Here is an 18,098-nt window from a genome sequence, read left to right as displayed (position 1 = left end):
TTAATTATGTGTATATGTGTGTGGGGGGGGGCTATGTTCATGTAAGTGCAGATACCCTTGGAGGCCAACGGGTATTGAATACGCTGGAGTGGAAGTTACAGGTGGTTGTGAGCTGCCTGATAGGAGTGCTTGAAATGAGCTCAGTTCCTCTGTGAGAACAGTAAGCACTGAGCCATTTTTCCAGTCCTTGGAGGAGATCTGTTTCAATGACTTATTTGATTTTCTGTGTATTGATGTTTTGCCTGCGTGTGTATTTGTGGGAGTGTTGGAGCCCCTGGAACTGAAGCTACAGACAGTTGTAAGCTTTCATGTGGTGCTGGGAATTAAACCCGAGTCCTCTGGAAGAGCAGCCAGTGCTCTTAACTGCTGAGCCATCTCTCCAGCCATAGAGTAGAATTTTGTGAAAGCAAGATTTGTTTAGTTGGGCTGGGGAGATGGCTCAGCCTTAAGAGCATTGCTGCTCTTCTAGAGGATCCAGGTTTGATTCTGTAATGCCAGTCCCAGGGGATCCAACGCTCTCTCTTTAGGTGTCTGTGAGCACCACACATTCATATGCACCCACATATATTCAGGCAAAACACCCACACATGTAAAAATAAACATTTCTTTAAAAGAAAATTTTTTTTTTTTTTTTTTTTTTTTTTTTGGTTTCTCGAGACAGGGTTTCTCTGTGTAGCTTTGCGCCTTTCCTGGGACTCACTTGGTAGCCCAGGCTGGCCTCGAACTCACAGAGATCCGCCTGCCTCTGCCTCCCGAGTGCTGGGATTAAAGGCGTGCGCCACCACCGCCCGGCTTAAAAGAAAATTTTAAAGGTGTTAGCTTTTAATTTGGGTTGAATTTATTTAATACCTTGTGTTCTTTAACCTTGAAGATAGGGTTAATACTCAACTCAGTAGCACTCCTAAACCTCCGTCCAGACCAGCTCCCCAGTGGACCTTTCCTCCTCTCCATTATCTTTACCAAACCTTTCTTACTAAGTAGAAATGTATGGCATAAATTGCTCCTTGAGCCTGAAATCCCAAGAACCTCCTTCCTGTAACAGCTGTCACATCTCCTTTAGGACCTTCCTGTCCACAGGAAATCCCCCAGGCTTTAGTCCATTACAAAATCCTAGGGTTAGTTTCAAAAGAACCTGTTTAAAAGTTCTGACTCAGATTTTTTTCCCTTCTCTCCTTTTAAGAGAGTCACTATAGTTGGAACAACTTTTTCACACCAGCTCTTTGAAGCACCTCTGTTCCAGGTGAAATGGGGGGGGGGGAGATGAGGGGGGGATAGGGAGGGAGCTCCATTGCAGTCTTTTCACCCTCTATTAAAATATAAATAGATCTCTAAAACTTGCCAGGTGGTACAAACGAAATGCCAGTCAGGTTCTCAACTTCAGAGGATCAAATCTACAAAGGCACACCTAATTGGAGCCTGTGAAAAGCCTGAGAACCCTATTATCATCTCCCAAACTGCTTAGCCTTCTGCTTAACCTTTGATTGTGAGCTGCCTGCCGAACTTAATTCAGGTGTGAGGGTTTAAGGAAACTCGTGGGACTGTGTGCATTTGATCTTTCCTGTCATATCCCACAGTTGTGACTCCATTTCTGTTTTTTTAAGGTTGCTAGATACCAGGATGCATGTGTTACATGGGGACCTAGAGGTTTCAGAAGCCACTATAAATACATCAGACTCACCTTAATTGGAGGATGTGGGGAATCAGTGGGGTGCTTAGCTACTTCACAGACCAGCTGTGTCTCCTGCTATCAACTCGATTTGAGAGCAGTACCTCAGGAAACTTAATAGACCTAACACTAGCACAAGCCTGTATTTTATCAGCGTGCTCTTTATTTCTCAGCTACTGGTTCTAATGCTTTGCTCTATGCATGTTGTTAAATATTAATATCCCTGGATCACATAATTGGCTGTAGGTTTAATGTTACATGTCTAATTAGAACTCTTTTCCTCTTACTGATGCTTACTTAGAGGAGGCAGGAAAACCAGATGGTAGAAAATAGGATTAAGTTGTACTGGACCTGGGGTGAAAGCTACTGAGGAGGCTGAGTTGGAAACTGCAAGCCTTGCCTGGACTACAAACTAAGTTCAAGGCCAGCTATTGTTACTACTTTTATCTATTTATGAGTGAGGGTACTCACACAGAGGCCAAAGAGCACTTGCAGGAATTGGTTGGTCTGGTCTGGCGGCAGGTGCCTTTGCCCACTGCACCACTTTCCTGCCCTGGGTTTGGTTTTGGGTGTGTGCAATGCTCACTTGCAAGATGCTGATCTGTAGCTACTTGTTACCACTGTAAGCCCAGGACTGCAGAACCCTTTTCCAGTGCCAGGAACCCACACAGGAAGTTTCCTCGGTTTTCACAGATTGACTCTTGGAATTGACCCCCTTTTGAGTTTTCAGTTTGTATGTAGACCTACTTGTTAAAGTGACGCACCCTGTAGAAAACTTTTTTCTGGCACAAGAGCTTGTCCATATGTGACTGAACTCTAAAGAAATGTACCTATAGTGGACATAATGTTTTCCAGTACCAGAAAAACTCACATGAGACTGCATTAATACGTGAAGAGCAGGAGCTAGAGATATGAGCCATCCCAGTGGTTAAGAACACCTGCTGCTCTTCAAGAGGACCTGGGTTCAGTTCCCACCACCTACATAGTGGCTCACAGCCATATGTAACGCCAGTCCCAGGGGATTTGACACCCTCTTCTGGCTTCCTTGGGCACCATGCATGCACATGATATGCAGACAATACATGTGGGCAAAACACCCATACACATAAAAATTAAATAAAAACAACGAAAAAAAAAATGTAAGACCAGAAAGTTAAAAGGATAATGTGAATAGCTAGGAGTGGGCACATTTATAATCTCAGCACTTGGAAGCTAAGGCAAAGAGGCTACCCTGGGCTACACAGTGAGTTCCAGGCCAGCCTAGGCCACAAAGTGATACCTCTCTTACTTAAGAGTAAATAGTTTTCCTCCCCCTTCAGCAGGGATGCTCTTTTGAGGTTGCCTGGTCTTTCCTGTCGAGATTACGCTGGTTTGAAAGAACTTGTTGAGTGGCTGTCGGTTTCCTTTTTTACCGGCATTGTGTCGTTTTGCCTGGAGTCTTCCCCTGCTGCACCCCCCCATCCACCACACACACACACACACACACACACACACACACACACACACACACACACCTGGTAGGAGGAGAGACTGATGGAAGGATAAGAACACAGTTGTACATTTTTATTTCAAGCAGTCTTAAGTCCAAATTCTAATTCCCCTGCCCAGCTTGTTAGCCTCGAGAAAGTTGACCTTGATGTTCTCCTCAGTGGTGATGAAGATAGCACTCTTCCTCGCAGGGAGGGAATGAATTATGTAGAAACGTCTGGTACAGCTCCTGGCACTGATGTTCACCAAACTCTTCACCCTCCTCCATAGAATGATGATGATGCTAACTGCGACCTCATTCCTTTCCCCTTTGTGCCGGACTCTGTGTGATTCTAAACCGAGATGCCCAGAGCCTGGCAAGAACATCCTGATACCTATTTTGTAAGCATAAATATGTGAAAAGTTACATAACACACCCGATGTTACCAAGCTGGTAAATGGCAGTCAAGGTTGTAACCCTGATCTTTTTGGTTATTCATCACACCACCTTCCCACCAGCTAAATCGGTTCAGCTTCTCGTTTTCAAAGATCAGTTTGCAGGCCTTTTCCCTTCTGAAGTATAATTATTTTGTTTTTAGCTTGTCATGTGGTTTTTAATTTCTGGGGTTGGCATCATCTTTTAACAGACAGGGTATAGTCGAGACCAAGGGCTGGAGTCTAGCCCTAGAGGTCTGCTTCAAGCTAGGTATGACCTTTGACTCCTTCATTCACCCTCTAAACCTCCTGATTCTTTAAGTGATAATTGTGACAAAGGCACTGACTTCTTGGAGTTGGTGGAAACAGACAAAGTAAAATAAAGCTAGGTGTGTAACAAAGTATAGAGCCACTGTCTTTCCCCTTTGGTCAAACATCTGTGTCCATGTACTTAAAAATCCTGTTTCTATGTTGTCCTTGCTGCTTCGTTTTTCTATCAGTGTCAGCCTCCACTCTCTTGACTGTTTGCTTTGCATTCTTCTGTCTTTTTTCTCTGTCCCGTCATTGAGCTAGCATGCTCTCTACACCCACTTGGTACCCAGGCAGTATTTATTGATGTTAATGATGATGGTTAAACAAAGATGCTCTTGGCATCGGTCCTGCAGCCTCTGAGACTGCTTGAGTAATCATGACATCCTAAAAACAGAAACATACTCAATCATCTTACTCCTTAATAGAAGGTCAGAGTTTGATGTCAGCATTTGTTTCTGTAGTGATTTTGTCGCTTTTTCTCTGCAGAATTATCTCTGACAATTGGGGCAGTCAGGATTTCTGGCATGAAGCTGATTATTCCTGCGTTCTTAAATCACTTTCGAAAGTAGATGTAGTATCCTAGAGATGGGTTAAATAAATATTGATCATAGTTCAGATTTGTTTTCATTGGAGTGTGAGGTCAGGAAAGGCTCAACATTGAGGTGTTTAATGTTGGCTGCCAGGCTCTAGATTAGGTTTCTAATCTCTCATAAATTACACAAACCTGTTTTCCTTCTGACAACCCTCTTCTCTCTCCTTTCTTCTGTCCAACCTCATTTCCTTGATCCCCGAAAGGTTTCTTGACCCTGCCTTTTCCCCCAATTCCGTCCTGAGCAGCCCTTGTAGGAATCTGGCAGGAAGTGCTACTTATGCTTGGTCAGTGTGCACTAACAGCTCGGCCACTGACACACGAGTGTGTACTATTCTTTTTTTTTTTTTTTTTTCCTTACCCAGTATCAGAGCTTTATTAGGAGGCGGGGGAGGGGAGGACGATGACGACAAGAGAACCAGGCCTGGGGAAGGAGCCCATGCAGAGAGAGAAAGATGGTCGGGGGGAAGAGAGAACAGAACAGAGAGGAGTGTGTACTATTCTAAAGAATGCTCTGTCGTCAGGGTTGAGTTTATGGCCCGTTACTGGTGATTTTTAAGGTTTATTTTTACTTAACCATGTGTGTTCCTTTGTGTCTGTGTACATGCATATGGTGCTGTTGCCTGTGGAGGTCACAAGACATGGGCATCAGATTGATTCCCTAGAGTTGGAGTTACAGGTGATTGAGAGCTGCTTGATTTGAGTTCCAGAAACAGAATTCAGGTCCTCTACAAGAGCAGTACATGCTCCTAACCACTGAGCCATCTCTCCAGCCCAATAATTTTCATGCCAAGATTTTTTTTTTCAATAAAAGGATTTTTTAGGCCGGGCGTTGGTGGCGCACGCCTTTAATCCCAGCACTCGGGAGGCAGAGCCAGGCGGATCTCTGTGAGTTCGAGGCCAGCCTGGGCTACCGAGTGAGCTCCAGGAAAGGCGCAAAGCTACACAGAGAAACCCTGTCTCGAAAAAACCAAAAAAAAAAAGGATTTTTTAAAAAAAATCACATGTAAATTTTTTCAGAGAAATATGAAATGGTAGCCAAAAAGAAAATGAATGCCATATATGTGACCTTTCATCTGAATGAAAGTAAAGATTGATATTTCTTTTTTCCTTTTCCTTCTGGCTGTCTGCTGGGTTGGTTGGGTTTGGGTCCTGGAGATTGAACCAGGGTCTTGTATGTACTCTTCTACTGTGCTGCATCCCAGCCCTTTTTATTTTGAGACAGTGTCTCACTGAGTTGTACAGGCTAGACTTGAACTCACAATGTAGCACAGGCAGGCCTCAGACTTGAGGTCTTCCTGAGTAGCTCCTGGCAACACTAAGCTACAGCCCCAGCCCAAAGAGGTGACAGTGGTAACCTCCCTTCTCTTCCCCCTACCACTGCTGGGGATAGAATCCCAGGGCCTTAACCCTGTCTAAGCAAGCGGTTTTTAACTAAGGTAAACCCCTCACCCTACTCATTTATTTTATCATATCTAATGATTCCCAAACTTACAGTTTTTTCAACTTGGACTTCTCATCAAAAGTTTGCCTTTATATTTCTAATAATCTAATTTATAATCATTTTTTTCCTGTTTTCCTATCAAGGGCCAATAACCAACCCCTCCATCTTACCTCAGTCCCAAAATTACCCTGGAATACCTTGGGGTGTGTGTACATTTGTATGTGGAATGGGGCACACTCTAGTTTCTTTCAAAAGTAATAGAGACAAAGTGATTTAGGTAACCACATATGATTCACAGATGGAGAGAAAATATTTCTTGAATTGTCAGAATTCTATAAGTTGACTAACAGGATCAAATGAAAAAGGTTGGAGGCAGTGGGTACTGGGGGCGGGGGGGGGGGGGGGGGGGGGGGAGTGGAAGTGGGCAAAGACATAGTGAAACAGACCTGTTTCTTGAGATACTTTTAACCTTCTTTTTCAGTTACCGGCAGAAGGGAAGCATCATTTGACCTATCAACTGCTGCTCAACACTGGGAAGGCAAAGGGTCAGACTTCAACACCGTTAGAGTAGATTTAAATGCACATTGTGTCAAGCACCTTAACCACTCCCAGCCTCTGTCTATTATAGTATATCTCTAAATAGGAATAGTTACAAGTTAGATACAAGTGAATTGACACAGGCAAATACAAGTTTTCCAATTTAAAAAAAAAAAAAACTGGAAGACTAAAATACTTCCTACTTTTCTTCTCATAACCTGTAACTAAAAGTTACAGAGTTCACCTGTGCTGTATTACAAAGTATTCTGCAGTCCTGGTTTGTTTTTATTGTCAACTTGGCACAGGCTAGGGTCATCTGAGAAAAGGGAACATTAGTTGAGAAAATGCCTCCTTAAGATTGACCTGTAGGCCAGCCTGTGGGGGGCATTTTTCTTTATTGATGGTGATGTGGAAGGGCCCAACCCTTTTGGGTGGTGCCACCCATGAGCTGGTGGTCCAGGGTGAATTAGAAAACAGGCTGAGCCTCTGCATCACTTCCCACACCCAGGTGTCTGGTGTGAGTTCCTGCCCTGACTTCCCTGCATGATGAACTATAGGATGTAGCGTGCTCCCAGAGTTGCTCTTGGTTGTGGTGTGTTCTCACGGCAGTAGAAAGCAAACTACGATATTTTTATGCTGTGGTGATGCATGATTAACAACATGAGGTTATAGGTGTATAAAGCAAACTCCTGTGGGAAGCAGCTTGATGAAGTATGGAGAAAGCACTGGACTAACAGTCAAGAAATCTCAGATAGGGGCCTCAGTGGTTAAGAGCATATACTGCTTCCAGAGGACTTGCATTCAATTCCAGCACCAGGTCAGGTGGCTCACAACCACCTGTAACTAGCTCGTAGGGGACCTGATGTCTATAATTTCTGCAGGAACCTGCTCATACCACCACCACCACCACTGCCACCCTGCATGCACACATAATTTTAAAATAATAAAAATAAATCTGTTTAAAAAAAGAAAGAAATGTAAGATAGTCTTGACTTTATCCAGACAGGAAATGTGACCTTGGGAAAATCACATAAATCCTCTAGCCTGAGTTTGTATGTCTATTAAGTAACATCCTCTGGTAGTCAATATTTGGGAAAGCAGCGAAGAAGTTTGAAATGTTAGCTTTTTAAAAGCAGTAACTCCTTAAAGCAGCACAGAGATATTGGTGTTGTCTTCAGCACCTGAGCCCAAGAGCTGCAGCGTTAATTCCCAAACCCGTTTGTCATTGTTCATTTGCATCTTTCCTTTTCCTGAAGCAAATCAGTACATTTTGAAATTCATATTTCATGGAGCTACTTAACTAATTGCTGCAATCAGCAGCAATTTATTTTATAGCAGGGCTGTTCAAATCACTCTGAGGTTGGCACACCACGTAGTATGTTTTTAATGGTCTTATTTTTAATGACAAGTTTTTATCTAGGAAATGGTTAATCTGCTAATATTCTCCTGGAAGCCCAAGCTCTGGTTCTATAGGTCATCTTCACCCGATGATAACTTAAAAGAGCATAGCAAAGTCATTGACCCAGTAGGTACACCAGCTGTTAGAGAGGCTGTCCCATTTAGAAGGACCAAGAGAGGGTAATAGCACCCTGTTTTTACTCTTGTGTGGAGACCCTCATTAAATTACTCAAACAATAATCAGATAGATGCTGTTCAAGTTAATGGCACCTCTGAGGCCCTGTCAAGAGAGCTTTATTTAATGTGCAACAGACCTGGAGAGATGCAGGTGCCTTTTCAGGCCCTCATTTAATTTAAGCAGCTTTAGTTGGCATGGCAACTAGTTTAGACATCTGGGAGACGTTATGCTGGGGATTGAGACTTCAGAGGATTTTGCCAGAGCAAAGCAGAAACCTTATCATAATGCAATATGTCTTACCTCTGAGTTTTTGCAGATACAGTGCTAAATTTTTAAATTCAGGAATTGTGTTTTCTGAGAAAAAATTTAAATGTCCTGGTGGTTGGATTGTTTTATGTGATTTTTTTAGAAATATTCCATTCATGGAATAGATGTGTTTCTCTTAAGAATGTACTATGCTGAACTTAAAGCATGGAAAACTAATTTTCTGCTGTTGTAATAATTTTTTGAAAAGCTCATATCTTTTTTTTTTTTTTGGTTTTTCGAGACAGGGTTTCTCTGTGTAGCTTTGCGCCTTTCCTGGAGCTCACTTGGTAGCCCAGGCTGGCCTCGAACTCACAGAGATCCGCCTGGCTCTGCCTCCCGAGTGCTGGGATTAAAGGCGTGCGCCACCACCGCCCGGCTGAAAAGCTCATATCTTAAAGTTTTCAATGTTATATGTTCAGAAGCAATTAGAGGGAGTGAAGACATTTCTACACAGAGGTAACCGAGAAGCATAGCCGTTGACTGGTGTGCTGTGTAGTTTTTCCTAGACTTCTGGTTAACTAGAAGTTACTGACCCAGCCTGTCTCCTCAACAAGAGGCAATCAGCATTCATTTAAATTTCTCCTTAAGCCGGGCAGGGTGGTGCACACCTTTAATCCCAGCACTTGGGAGGCAGAGGCAGGCAGATCTCTCTTGAGTTTGAGGCCAGCCTGGGCTACAGAGTGAGTTCCAGGAAAGGCTCCAAAGCTACACAGAGAAGCCTTGTCTCAAAAAAAAAAAAAAAAAAAAAAAATCTCCTTAAACATCTTCCTTGAAAGTTGGCTGGAAGGATTTTCAAGTCCCTGGATCCTGAAGACAGTGGTGTAGTGATAGTAGTGATAGAGCTGCTTGGGCTTAGCAGAGGAAATGCCTGCTGGGTTATGTTTTGTGAGGGACTTTGCACATGAATTTATGGTCGTCATTTGGAAGCACTGAGTTTGTAAATCATTCTCTGTTCAATGGTATGACATTCTTGTTGCTAAACAATAGTCCAGTTTGTCCAACTCTCTTAGGTATGAGCCTCATCTTGACTTGGTGTCTATAAATGCTGAATGAAGTGTCATGTTTTTTTTTTTTTTCAGAAATTAGTCATTAGTTATAAAGTATCCATTGTGGCTGAAGATATGGTTCAGCTGGTAAGAGTGCTTCCTGCTCTCTGAGCGTGCCTAGTTCAATATATAACACCCACATTGGACAGCTTGCAGTTGCCTGTAACTCCAGCCCTGGGATTGATACCCTCTTCTGACTTCCATGGGTACCTTCACGCCAACACACAAATATAAATATAAATGAAAATAAAAGTGGTCAGGCAGTGGTGGTACACACCTTCAATCCCAGCACTCAGGAGGATCTACAAATTGAGTTCTAGGACAGCCAGCACTACACAAAGAAACACTGTCTTGGGAGGGTGGGGTGTATAATTCAGTGACGTTAGGTACAGTCACAGTGATATGCAGCTGTTGCCACCATCTCTCTCTAGAAGATTTTCTCAACCTTTGGAGGTCAAACAACCCTGTCACAGGGGTCGCATTGATATCCTGCATATCAGATAGTTACATTGCAATTCCTAACAGTAGCAAAATTACAGTTATGAAGTAGCAATGAAAATTTATGGTTGGGGGTCACCCCAACAAGAGGAACAAGGGTCTCAGCTTTGGGGAGGTGGAGAACCACTGCGCCAGCTTCATGACTACACCCTGCTAATGTGAAAATGAAGCTGTTGCCCTTTTGCTTGCCTTCATAGCAGCTGTCACACTGTCACTGTGAAGTTTCTGCTGTCACAGCTGGGCTGCCAGTCCTGTAGTGCCAAAGGCAGAATAGATAGAGCCTGCTCTTCATCCAGGCAACACAAGAACATTGAGTACTGAAGAAGAGAGCTGTAACGTCGGTGGACGTGGCAGACGTTCTGTGAAGATAAGTGCTTCAGTGTGTTCTTTAGGACTTGTTTTCCCCGAATAAAACCTCAACTTGACAACTGTCTTACTCCATTTGGGCCACTATAATGAAATACTGAAGCCTGTGTAGCTTATAAATGGCAGGAATTTGTTCTGGAGATTGGAAAGTGCAGAGTTAAGGCACCTGATAGATTTGGTGTCCAATAAGGGCCTTCTTCCTATTGAAGAGTCTTTTTACTATAACCTACAAGAGTTTGAGGAACTAACGAGTTCCCTTGGGCTTCTTTTATAGGGACACTAATCCCATTCATGGGGCTCTGCCCTCCTAAACTAATCATCTCCCAAAGGCCCTCCCTCCCAGTATTCTGGGGTTAGGATTTAGTATGAGAGCTTTGGGGGAACATCAGCATTCAAACCATTGGAACACAATAATGGCATCTGTGCAGGTTTTTCTGTTTCACTTAGTTTTCCTCTGTATAATGTTCATTTATTTGATCCTTGAAACTTAAAAGAGCCAACACAGCTCAGGAATTGAAGCCAGAAGTCAAGGCACACACTTGTAATCCCAGCATTGGGGAGGCTATGAAAGTTGGAGGCAAACCTGGACTACATATAGTTGGTGATACCTTGTCTTGAAAATCTGTGTGTGCGCACGCGTGCTTGGTGCAAGATAGTAGAGTCTTTCTATTTTTGTCCTTGATTAATATTTCTCAGGGAAAAAATGGTGTTTACAGAAGGATTAATAATCTTAACATGGAAAGCAGCCTTACAAGTGAAAATGGATTACACAGTAGACAATACAGTAAAGGGCAGGGCATGTGCCTCAGCTGCATCAGTGTCTGTCTAGTGCCTTAGTTAGGGTTACTGTTGCTGTGATGAAACACCGTGACCAGAAACAAGTTGGGGAGGAAAAGCTTTATTTGATTAACACATATCTCTGTGCATTATCAGAGGAAGTCAGGACATGAACTCAAAAAGGGCAGGAATAAATGCAGAGGCCACAGAGGGGTGTTATGCACTGGCTTGCTCCCCATGGCTTGCTCAGCCTACTTTCTTATAGATCCCAGGACCACCAGCCTAGGTTGGCCCCACCCACAAGGGACTGACTCCTCCCCATCAATCACTCATTAAGAAAATGCCCTGCAGGCTTGCCTGAAGTCCAGTCTAATGGGGGCATTTTCTCTACTGAGGCTCCCTGTATCAAGCTGACATTAAAGTTGCAAGCACACCTAGCATGTTTGAGCCCCCGGAGTTTCCATCCCCAGCATCTCATGAATCAGGTATGCTGCTCATCTATAATCCCAGTACTGAGGATGGAAACAAAAAGAACAGGAATTAAAGGTCATTCTCGGCTTCATAGTGAGGCCCTCCTTTTTGAGACATGGGAGCCTGTCTCCTAAAGAAAAAAAAAAAAAGGACTGAATTGAAGAGATGGCTCAGGGGCTAAAATTCTTACTGCAAGCAAGAGGATCTGAGTGTTGGGGCCCAGAACTCAAGGTTACCATCGGCTACCACCTTGGGCCAGCCTGAGCTGTGTGAGATCTGTAAATTTTTTTTTTAAAAAAGGGAAAGGACAAGATTGGCTCTCACTGCTGTATTCCTCCTAATCACACATACATGTGACCAGTAAACATGTGATGGTTTTCAACCTGAAACTGTTGGTCTTCATGTCTTCCTACGGCCATCCTAAAATGTTGGTAAATGATTAAAAGTTTAGACTTAAAAGAGCTGTTTGTAGTGAAAACACAAAACAGGTTAATTTTTACAGGATGTAAAAAAAAAAAAAAAAAAAAAAAAAAAACAGGAATTGGAGGCATTAGGTGTTGCCTCAAAGCAGGGATGCAGATGAGTCACAAAAGATTGACTACTCGGTATGGGGGAAGTAGCAAGACTCTACTTCCTCCCCTAGCCTGCAAGAGACTACACACAGCATGCTGATCCTTGGCATCTCTGACTCCTCACCCCACTCACACAGGACCCTGGCATCCCAGCCTATGTTTCTAATAGGGCTCTTTTCTGGGGAAATGACTTCACCAGAGAGGAGTCACACATAACTGAAGTACTCTTGGATAGCAGTACACACAGCTTCAAGAGCAACTCCTGACATAGTATAGAAGAGAAATTTTAAGTAAGCACTTAATATAAAACATCTGAGTAGCATGAGAAATTGTTTACTATATTTTAAACTTCAAAATGATGTACTGTGATTCTACTTGAAGAAATTGATCAGATTCAAATAAAGCTGTATATAATGTTAATTTCAAGATTGTTTAAAATAGTAAAAGAAGGATAACAGATTTTCAACAGTGATGGATCAATTAAATGAAAATTCTGGAAATGGGTATAGTAACATAAGCCTGTTCTCCCAATACTTAGAAGGTAATGGGAAGATCAAATTCAAGGTTGTCTGCTACATGGTGAATTCAAGGCCATTCTGAGCTACATGAGCCTGTCTTAAAAGACAGAAAAGGGGTCTTAGGTAGTTTTCATCTTCTTTTTCATTTGCCAAGTTTTCTACAAAGAAAGTTTTTATTTTGCTTTGCTTTTGTTTTTCAGGGAAAAAACATAGAAAACTTCAAAAATACACCACAAGTAGAGATAAGAATATAACTCCTACAGCACTCGGGAGGCAGAGGCAGGTGGAGCTCTTCAGTTCAAGACCAGCCTGGTCTAAAGAGTGAGTTCCAGGACAGCCAAAACAACAACAACAACAAAAAAAAAACCCTCCTGTATTGCCCAGCTTTAACAATATTACTTATTTTTTCCAGTCTTTTCTATCACAGCCCACCCCTTGGGCAAGGGCAGGAGTTTTTTGTTTGTTTGTTTGTTTGTTTGGGTTTTTTTTAATTTGTCTTTTTTTTTTTTTTTCCGAGACAGGGTTTTTCTGTGTAGTTTTGGATCTCGCCCTGTAGACCATGCTGGCCTCGAACTCACAGAGATCCACCTGGCTCTGCCTCCTAAGTGCTAGGATTAAAGGCATGTGCCACCACCACCTGGCTGCAGAAGTTGTGTTTTTTTTTTAAATAGACTGCCAACATCACATATAGCTTATAAATGATTTACCCATCTCTGATAAGGACCCTCATCAGAACATAATGAATGTGCCATTATGGCATCTTAACAACATTGGTTTATTCCTTACTTCCCATCCCTGATTGCCCCCAGGTCTCTCTTTGAACCAAGTTCTAAAGAGAACCCACATATTTACACTTGTTTATTAAATCTCTTGCTGCTCTTCTAACCCACACATCCTTTCCTGCCTTCCCTCCTATCGCATGCACTTTTAGAGGAAGCAGGCAGAAGAGCATATGTGACTTCGGTTGTATGGTAGTGGTTGCTCTCTCTGGTAGATGTAGCAGGAATTGTTAGAAGGTCTTTTGAATAAAAACAAACCCGGAGCCAGGTATTGGGGTAAACGCTGAAAGATCAGAGAAACAGAACCAGCCACAGCTACCTCACCTTGCCAATTCCTCAGCTGATCTCGTTTCCTCAAACTGGAAGCCTCTGTGCCCTCATCCGAATTGATCTCAGCTGAACTGCTGCTCAAAAGCCTAAAAACTTAACAGACTCTAGTTCCTGGTCCTCACGCCTTATATGCCTTTCTGCTTCCTGCCATCACTTCCTGGGATTAAAGGCCTGTGTCACCATGCCTGGCTGTTTCCAATGTGGCCTTGAACTCACAGAGATCTGGATGGCTCTCTGTCTCCAGAATGCTAGGATTAAAGGTGTGTGTGCCACCATTTTCTGGCCTCTATGTTTATCTAATGGCTGTTCTGTTCTCTAACCCCAGATAAGTTTATTAAGATGCACAATATATTGGGGAACACAATATCACCACAGTAGAATAGGGCTTGGTTAATGTGTGATCTTCAAGGGTGACCAGTGCCAATTAGCCCCAGCACTCTGAAGGCGGAGGCAGACAGATCTCTGAGTTCAAGGCCAGCCAGAGGTACATAGACCCTGTCTCAAAAAAATAAATAAATAAATAAATTTGAGATGTGACTCCTCACATAACCTCCTGTCTGGGTAGCACTGGAGCTGGGCTGTCCCCAGCCTGCTTGTAGCCCTCTGCTTAAGGCCTGGTTACTAGAGGGCTTGAGCTCTCTAACAGAAACCTTAAACATTATAATTCCTATACAATAAATGCTGGTGTATACATAAAGACAAAACAATTTGTGTTGGCTGCTGTGTTTTAGGGATCTAGGGTCTCCAGTCAGACTGATAGCAGGTATGATGAGAAGAGGCCTAATTGTAGCTAAGCTGAAGATAAAGCCCACAGGACTTTCTCATAGATAGAAGGAGAGAGTGAAATACCAAGGATGACTCCCAGGTTTGTGTTTGGTGGTGTGAAGGAAAGGAGTGGGCTGCATTTGAATATTCAAGAGGGTAAGTGTGATGAAGAGAAGGACCGAGGTCCAAGACTGGGATGTTCTAGCATTCAGCGGAGAGGAAAGGAGCAGGAACAGAAGAAGAGCCAGAAATACCAGCCAGTGAGAGACGAGCAAAGCCTCCCAAGTGTCCCAAGGCCATCTAAAAGCATCTCTAGGAGGGGGCAGTTTTCAACCATTGTGTCGGATGTTAGCACAGACTCTCCCTTCCCTCTGTTTGTCCTTAACTGCGGCTCACTTTAAAAGGTACGAAAGGGAAGATTGAAAGAAAAGTTCCAATTAAATCATAAGTCTATTATTCTAACATAAATATAGCAAAAAAAAAAGGAGTTCCTTAATGTCTCTAACATTTATGTATCTTGTCCAAATTCTGAATTCCACCTCTCCATGGCTCCCCAATCTCCTGCTTTTGATCTCCTGCCCTGTGTCAATTGAATAAAAGCCTTAAACTGCATCTCAGTACGTCTCAGTAGTAGAATTTAACCACATGCAGAGTTAACTGAGTAGAAGGTTATGTTGTTCTGATTGTGAGGAGGCTTGGACTTGAATTTACCAATTCACGTGTTTTGGGCAGTACCATACTTATATAGTCCACAATTGATGGGTAGATTGTGATCTTTTTTTGCTGGTGTTTTAAGATGGACTCACCAACCCAATTTTTTAATTTAAAGGACACCCCAGTTGCTCACCAAAATCTTGAGACTAATGGATCTTCACACTTCTCCTTGGCCTGGTTGCTACTTGTCCTTTTCTCTAGTATGTGATGATTGTAGAAGATGACTGGTTTTTTACTTCCATTCTTAAGCATGTGACTTCTTTTAATTTAATAGTGTCTGGAATTCTCACCTTCATCAGGCTAGAAGCTAGCTGTCTTCACTTCCCAGCCTTGAGAATGGAAGTTACTCTTTAATCTGGTGACTGCACTAAGGGGGTTGGGCCAGTTCTCTGACATCTCCTTAACTTAAAATCTGAAGATATGTTGTCACAGAATTGATGCAGAGTGACCTACATAAAATTATCGTCTCTCCTCAGCCACTCAGCTCAGATCATGTCAAAGTTTTTCTTTATCAGATTTTGCGAGGTAAGATTTTCCTTTATCATGAAAAGGGCAGTGTGGTGGTATAAATGAGTCATTTTGTTCTTCATTTGAACTTTATTCTGGCCTTCCAAGCCTTCTTCCCCAGAGATCTTTCTATTTGAACCAAAGTTGTTTCACTATTTTTGTATTTGATATTAAACAAGAGGCATGGGGTTAGAGGTGCTAGGCATTGAACTTGGATTCTTGAGCATGCTCGTCACATCCCTGCCAACAAGAGGCTTTTAAGGTGACCAAATATTTTTTGTTTTTATGTTCATTAGGGCAGAGAAGGCAGGCAAGTGGATTGATCTAGAAAGGCAAGTAAACAGTGGTTTGTCACAAATCCTGCTAACTGCCTTTAGCTCTTCACAGCCTGTGGCATCAGATGACTAAATTAAAAAGTGACTGTCCTCTATGGAAGACATCCATCCTTCAAGTCTGAGTATCGCCTGCCATAGCTGAGCCCCACTTAGCTCAAAATGACCATTAAAGCCCAAAGCAGATGGAGAAGACTGTAGAGAGAGCAGCTAAGTACTCCAGACTGTGCAGAAGAGCAGAGACCTGACTGGGAAGCAATTTAGGCCACTCTGATCGATGCCGCCTCTAGCCCCCAGCTGTGTCCAGAGTTCTACCTTGACAAACAGAATTAGTTAAAGGTGAAACCACTTTCTTGTCTGCTGAATACATTTTTTCACAGTATTCACAGAATTACATTCTACAAAGAAATTAAAAATCACCATCTTCCAAGGATTAAAACACTAAGTAATGTTACAACAACAACAAAAAGTTCACTTACTATGGATCTGTTGTTCATACTCTGTGGTAGGGGTAAATGGGAAAGATTCTTGGCTCATTTACAGTTGTGAAGAAAAGGTCATTACATTTTATTTTTTTACAAAAAAAAAAAAAGGAATTAGCATGAGATTGAGACTTAGAGGGTACTGATGACCAGCTTTTAAGATGTCAGATATATTTTGAGATGATTAAGTGTCTTCTTGGCTGTCAGTAGTCACAAGTGCTGCTGACAGCTGGGCATGTCCCTGAGTTTTGTCCTGTCACTGAAATGCCTATCCTGGAAAAGGCCTTGTAGGTTAATGGAAACTTCTTTGTTGGAGCAGGTTCAGAGTCACAGGCTGGGAGTATCAATAGCCGAACTCCAGTAACTACACTGAGGAGCGTGGCCAGTCTTAACTCCAGGGCCTGACAGCCTTGCCTGTGCTTCAAGCCATGTAATCTTTTAAATTATAGACATTGTCTCTGGCATGTGCAAACACCATTGTGACGTTTTATCGTACTGCAACAAAATTACAGTGTTTGGAAGGGGACTAAGTCAAACTTTTAGTAATATTCTTTAGCTTTTGTTTAGGGAATCATTTTAAATCTTCTAGTCCATTTCCATTTAAGGCTAAATATCTGCAACTAAATGTGTTTATTATTTCAGGTTTGAAATATCTCCATTCAGCTGGCATTTTACATCGAGACATTAAGCCAGGGAATCTCCTTGTGAACAGCAACTGTGTTCTAAAGGTAGCTTTTCAGTTATTTAAACATCTGAGAAAAATCAAATGTCTGGCTCAAGAATATCATTTTCCCTACTTCACCAGAAATAAAGAGAACAGTTTTCTCCAGTCCCATCATTTGTCAAGGCCGTTGGAACTAATTTGTGGTCCTGGCTCTGTTTTTTTTTTTAAACATGTTTGCTTCTGTTTCAAACACTTAAATGAGGATTATGTCACAAAAAAGAATGGCAATTTTTCAGAAACTCTTACCTTTTCAATTGCTCCATTATTACAAGAAGTTGTTAAGAGCTAACATGACCATGGCAACTCCTATAAAGGAAAACCTTTATGGGGCTGGCTTACAGTTCAGAGGTTCAGTCCATTATTGTCATGGTAGAAGCATGCATGCTGGCAGACATAGTGCTGGAGAGGTAGCCAAGAGCTCTACATCTGGATCCACAGGCAGTAGGAAAGTGAGACACACTGGGCCTAGCTGGAGCATCTGAAGCCTCAAAGCCCGCCCCCAGGACACACTTCCTCCAACAAGGCCACGCCTCCTAGTGTGCCACTCCCATGGGCCTCTGGGGGCCATTTTCTTTCAAACCACCACAGACGTGTTTAGCAGAAGGAATTAGACTCTTAGCTTCTTCATCTGTGACAGTGAAGTGTGGCTTTTAGGCAGGTGTCTGTGTCTTCAACACTAGCATTACCATGTGCTGTTGCACATCAGTAGCAAAAGGAAGTAGAGGCATGCTTAAAACTGCTAGGGCCAGGAAAGGGCATATGCACCTAGTGAATGTAGTTCTACAGTATGGTAGTCAAATCTTCCCCCACAGAATAAATTAATAATCCCCAAGTCTCAGGTGCCAGGATGAGACCATGTCTCAAAAAATAACCAAGCTGCACATG

General features: G+C 42.6%; 1 protein-coding gene across 2 annotated transcripts in view; it reads left to right on the top strand.

Moving 5' to 3' along the window:
- Nlk (nemo like kinase) overlaps nt 1-18,098 on the top strand; it is a 130,308-nt gene that overhangs the window by 92,088 nt on the left and 20,122 nt on the right. For both annotated transcript variants that reach the window (XM_076542964.1, XM_006977534.4), the window contains exons 4-5: nt 15,587-15,693; nt 17,132-17,217. In XM_076542964.1, the coding sequence (XP_076399079.1) occupies nt 15,587-15,693; nt 17,132-17,217 (193 nt within the window). The remainder of the gene's footprint in view (nt 1-15,586; nt 15,694-17,131; nt 17,218-18,098) is intronic.

The sequence above is a fragment of the Peromyscus maniculatus genome, chromosome 8, assembly GCF_049852395.1.
Source record: "Peromyscus maniculatus bairdii isolate BWxNUB_F1_BW_parent chromosome 8, HU_Pman_BW_mat_3.1, whole genome shotgun sequence".
Taxonomy (NCBI): Eukaryota; Metazoa; Chordata; class Mammalia; order Rodentia; family Cricetidae; genus Peromyscus; species Peromyscus maniculatus.
Note: the sequence above shows the minus strand (reverse complement) of the source record. Positions and strands in the feature narration are given on the sequence as shown.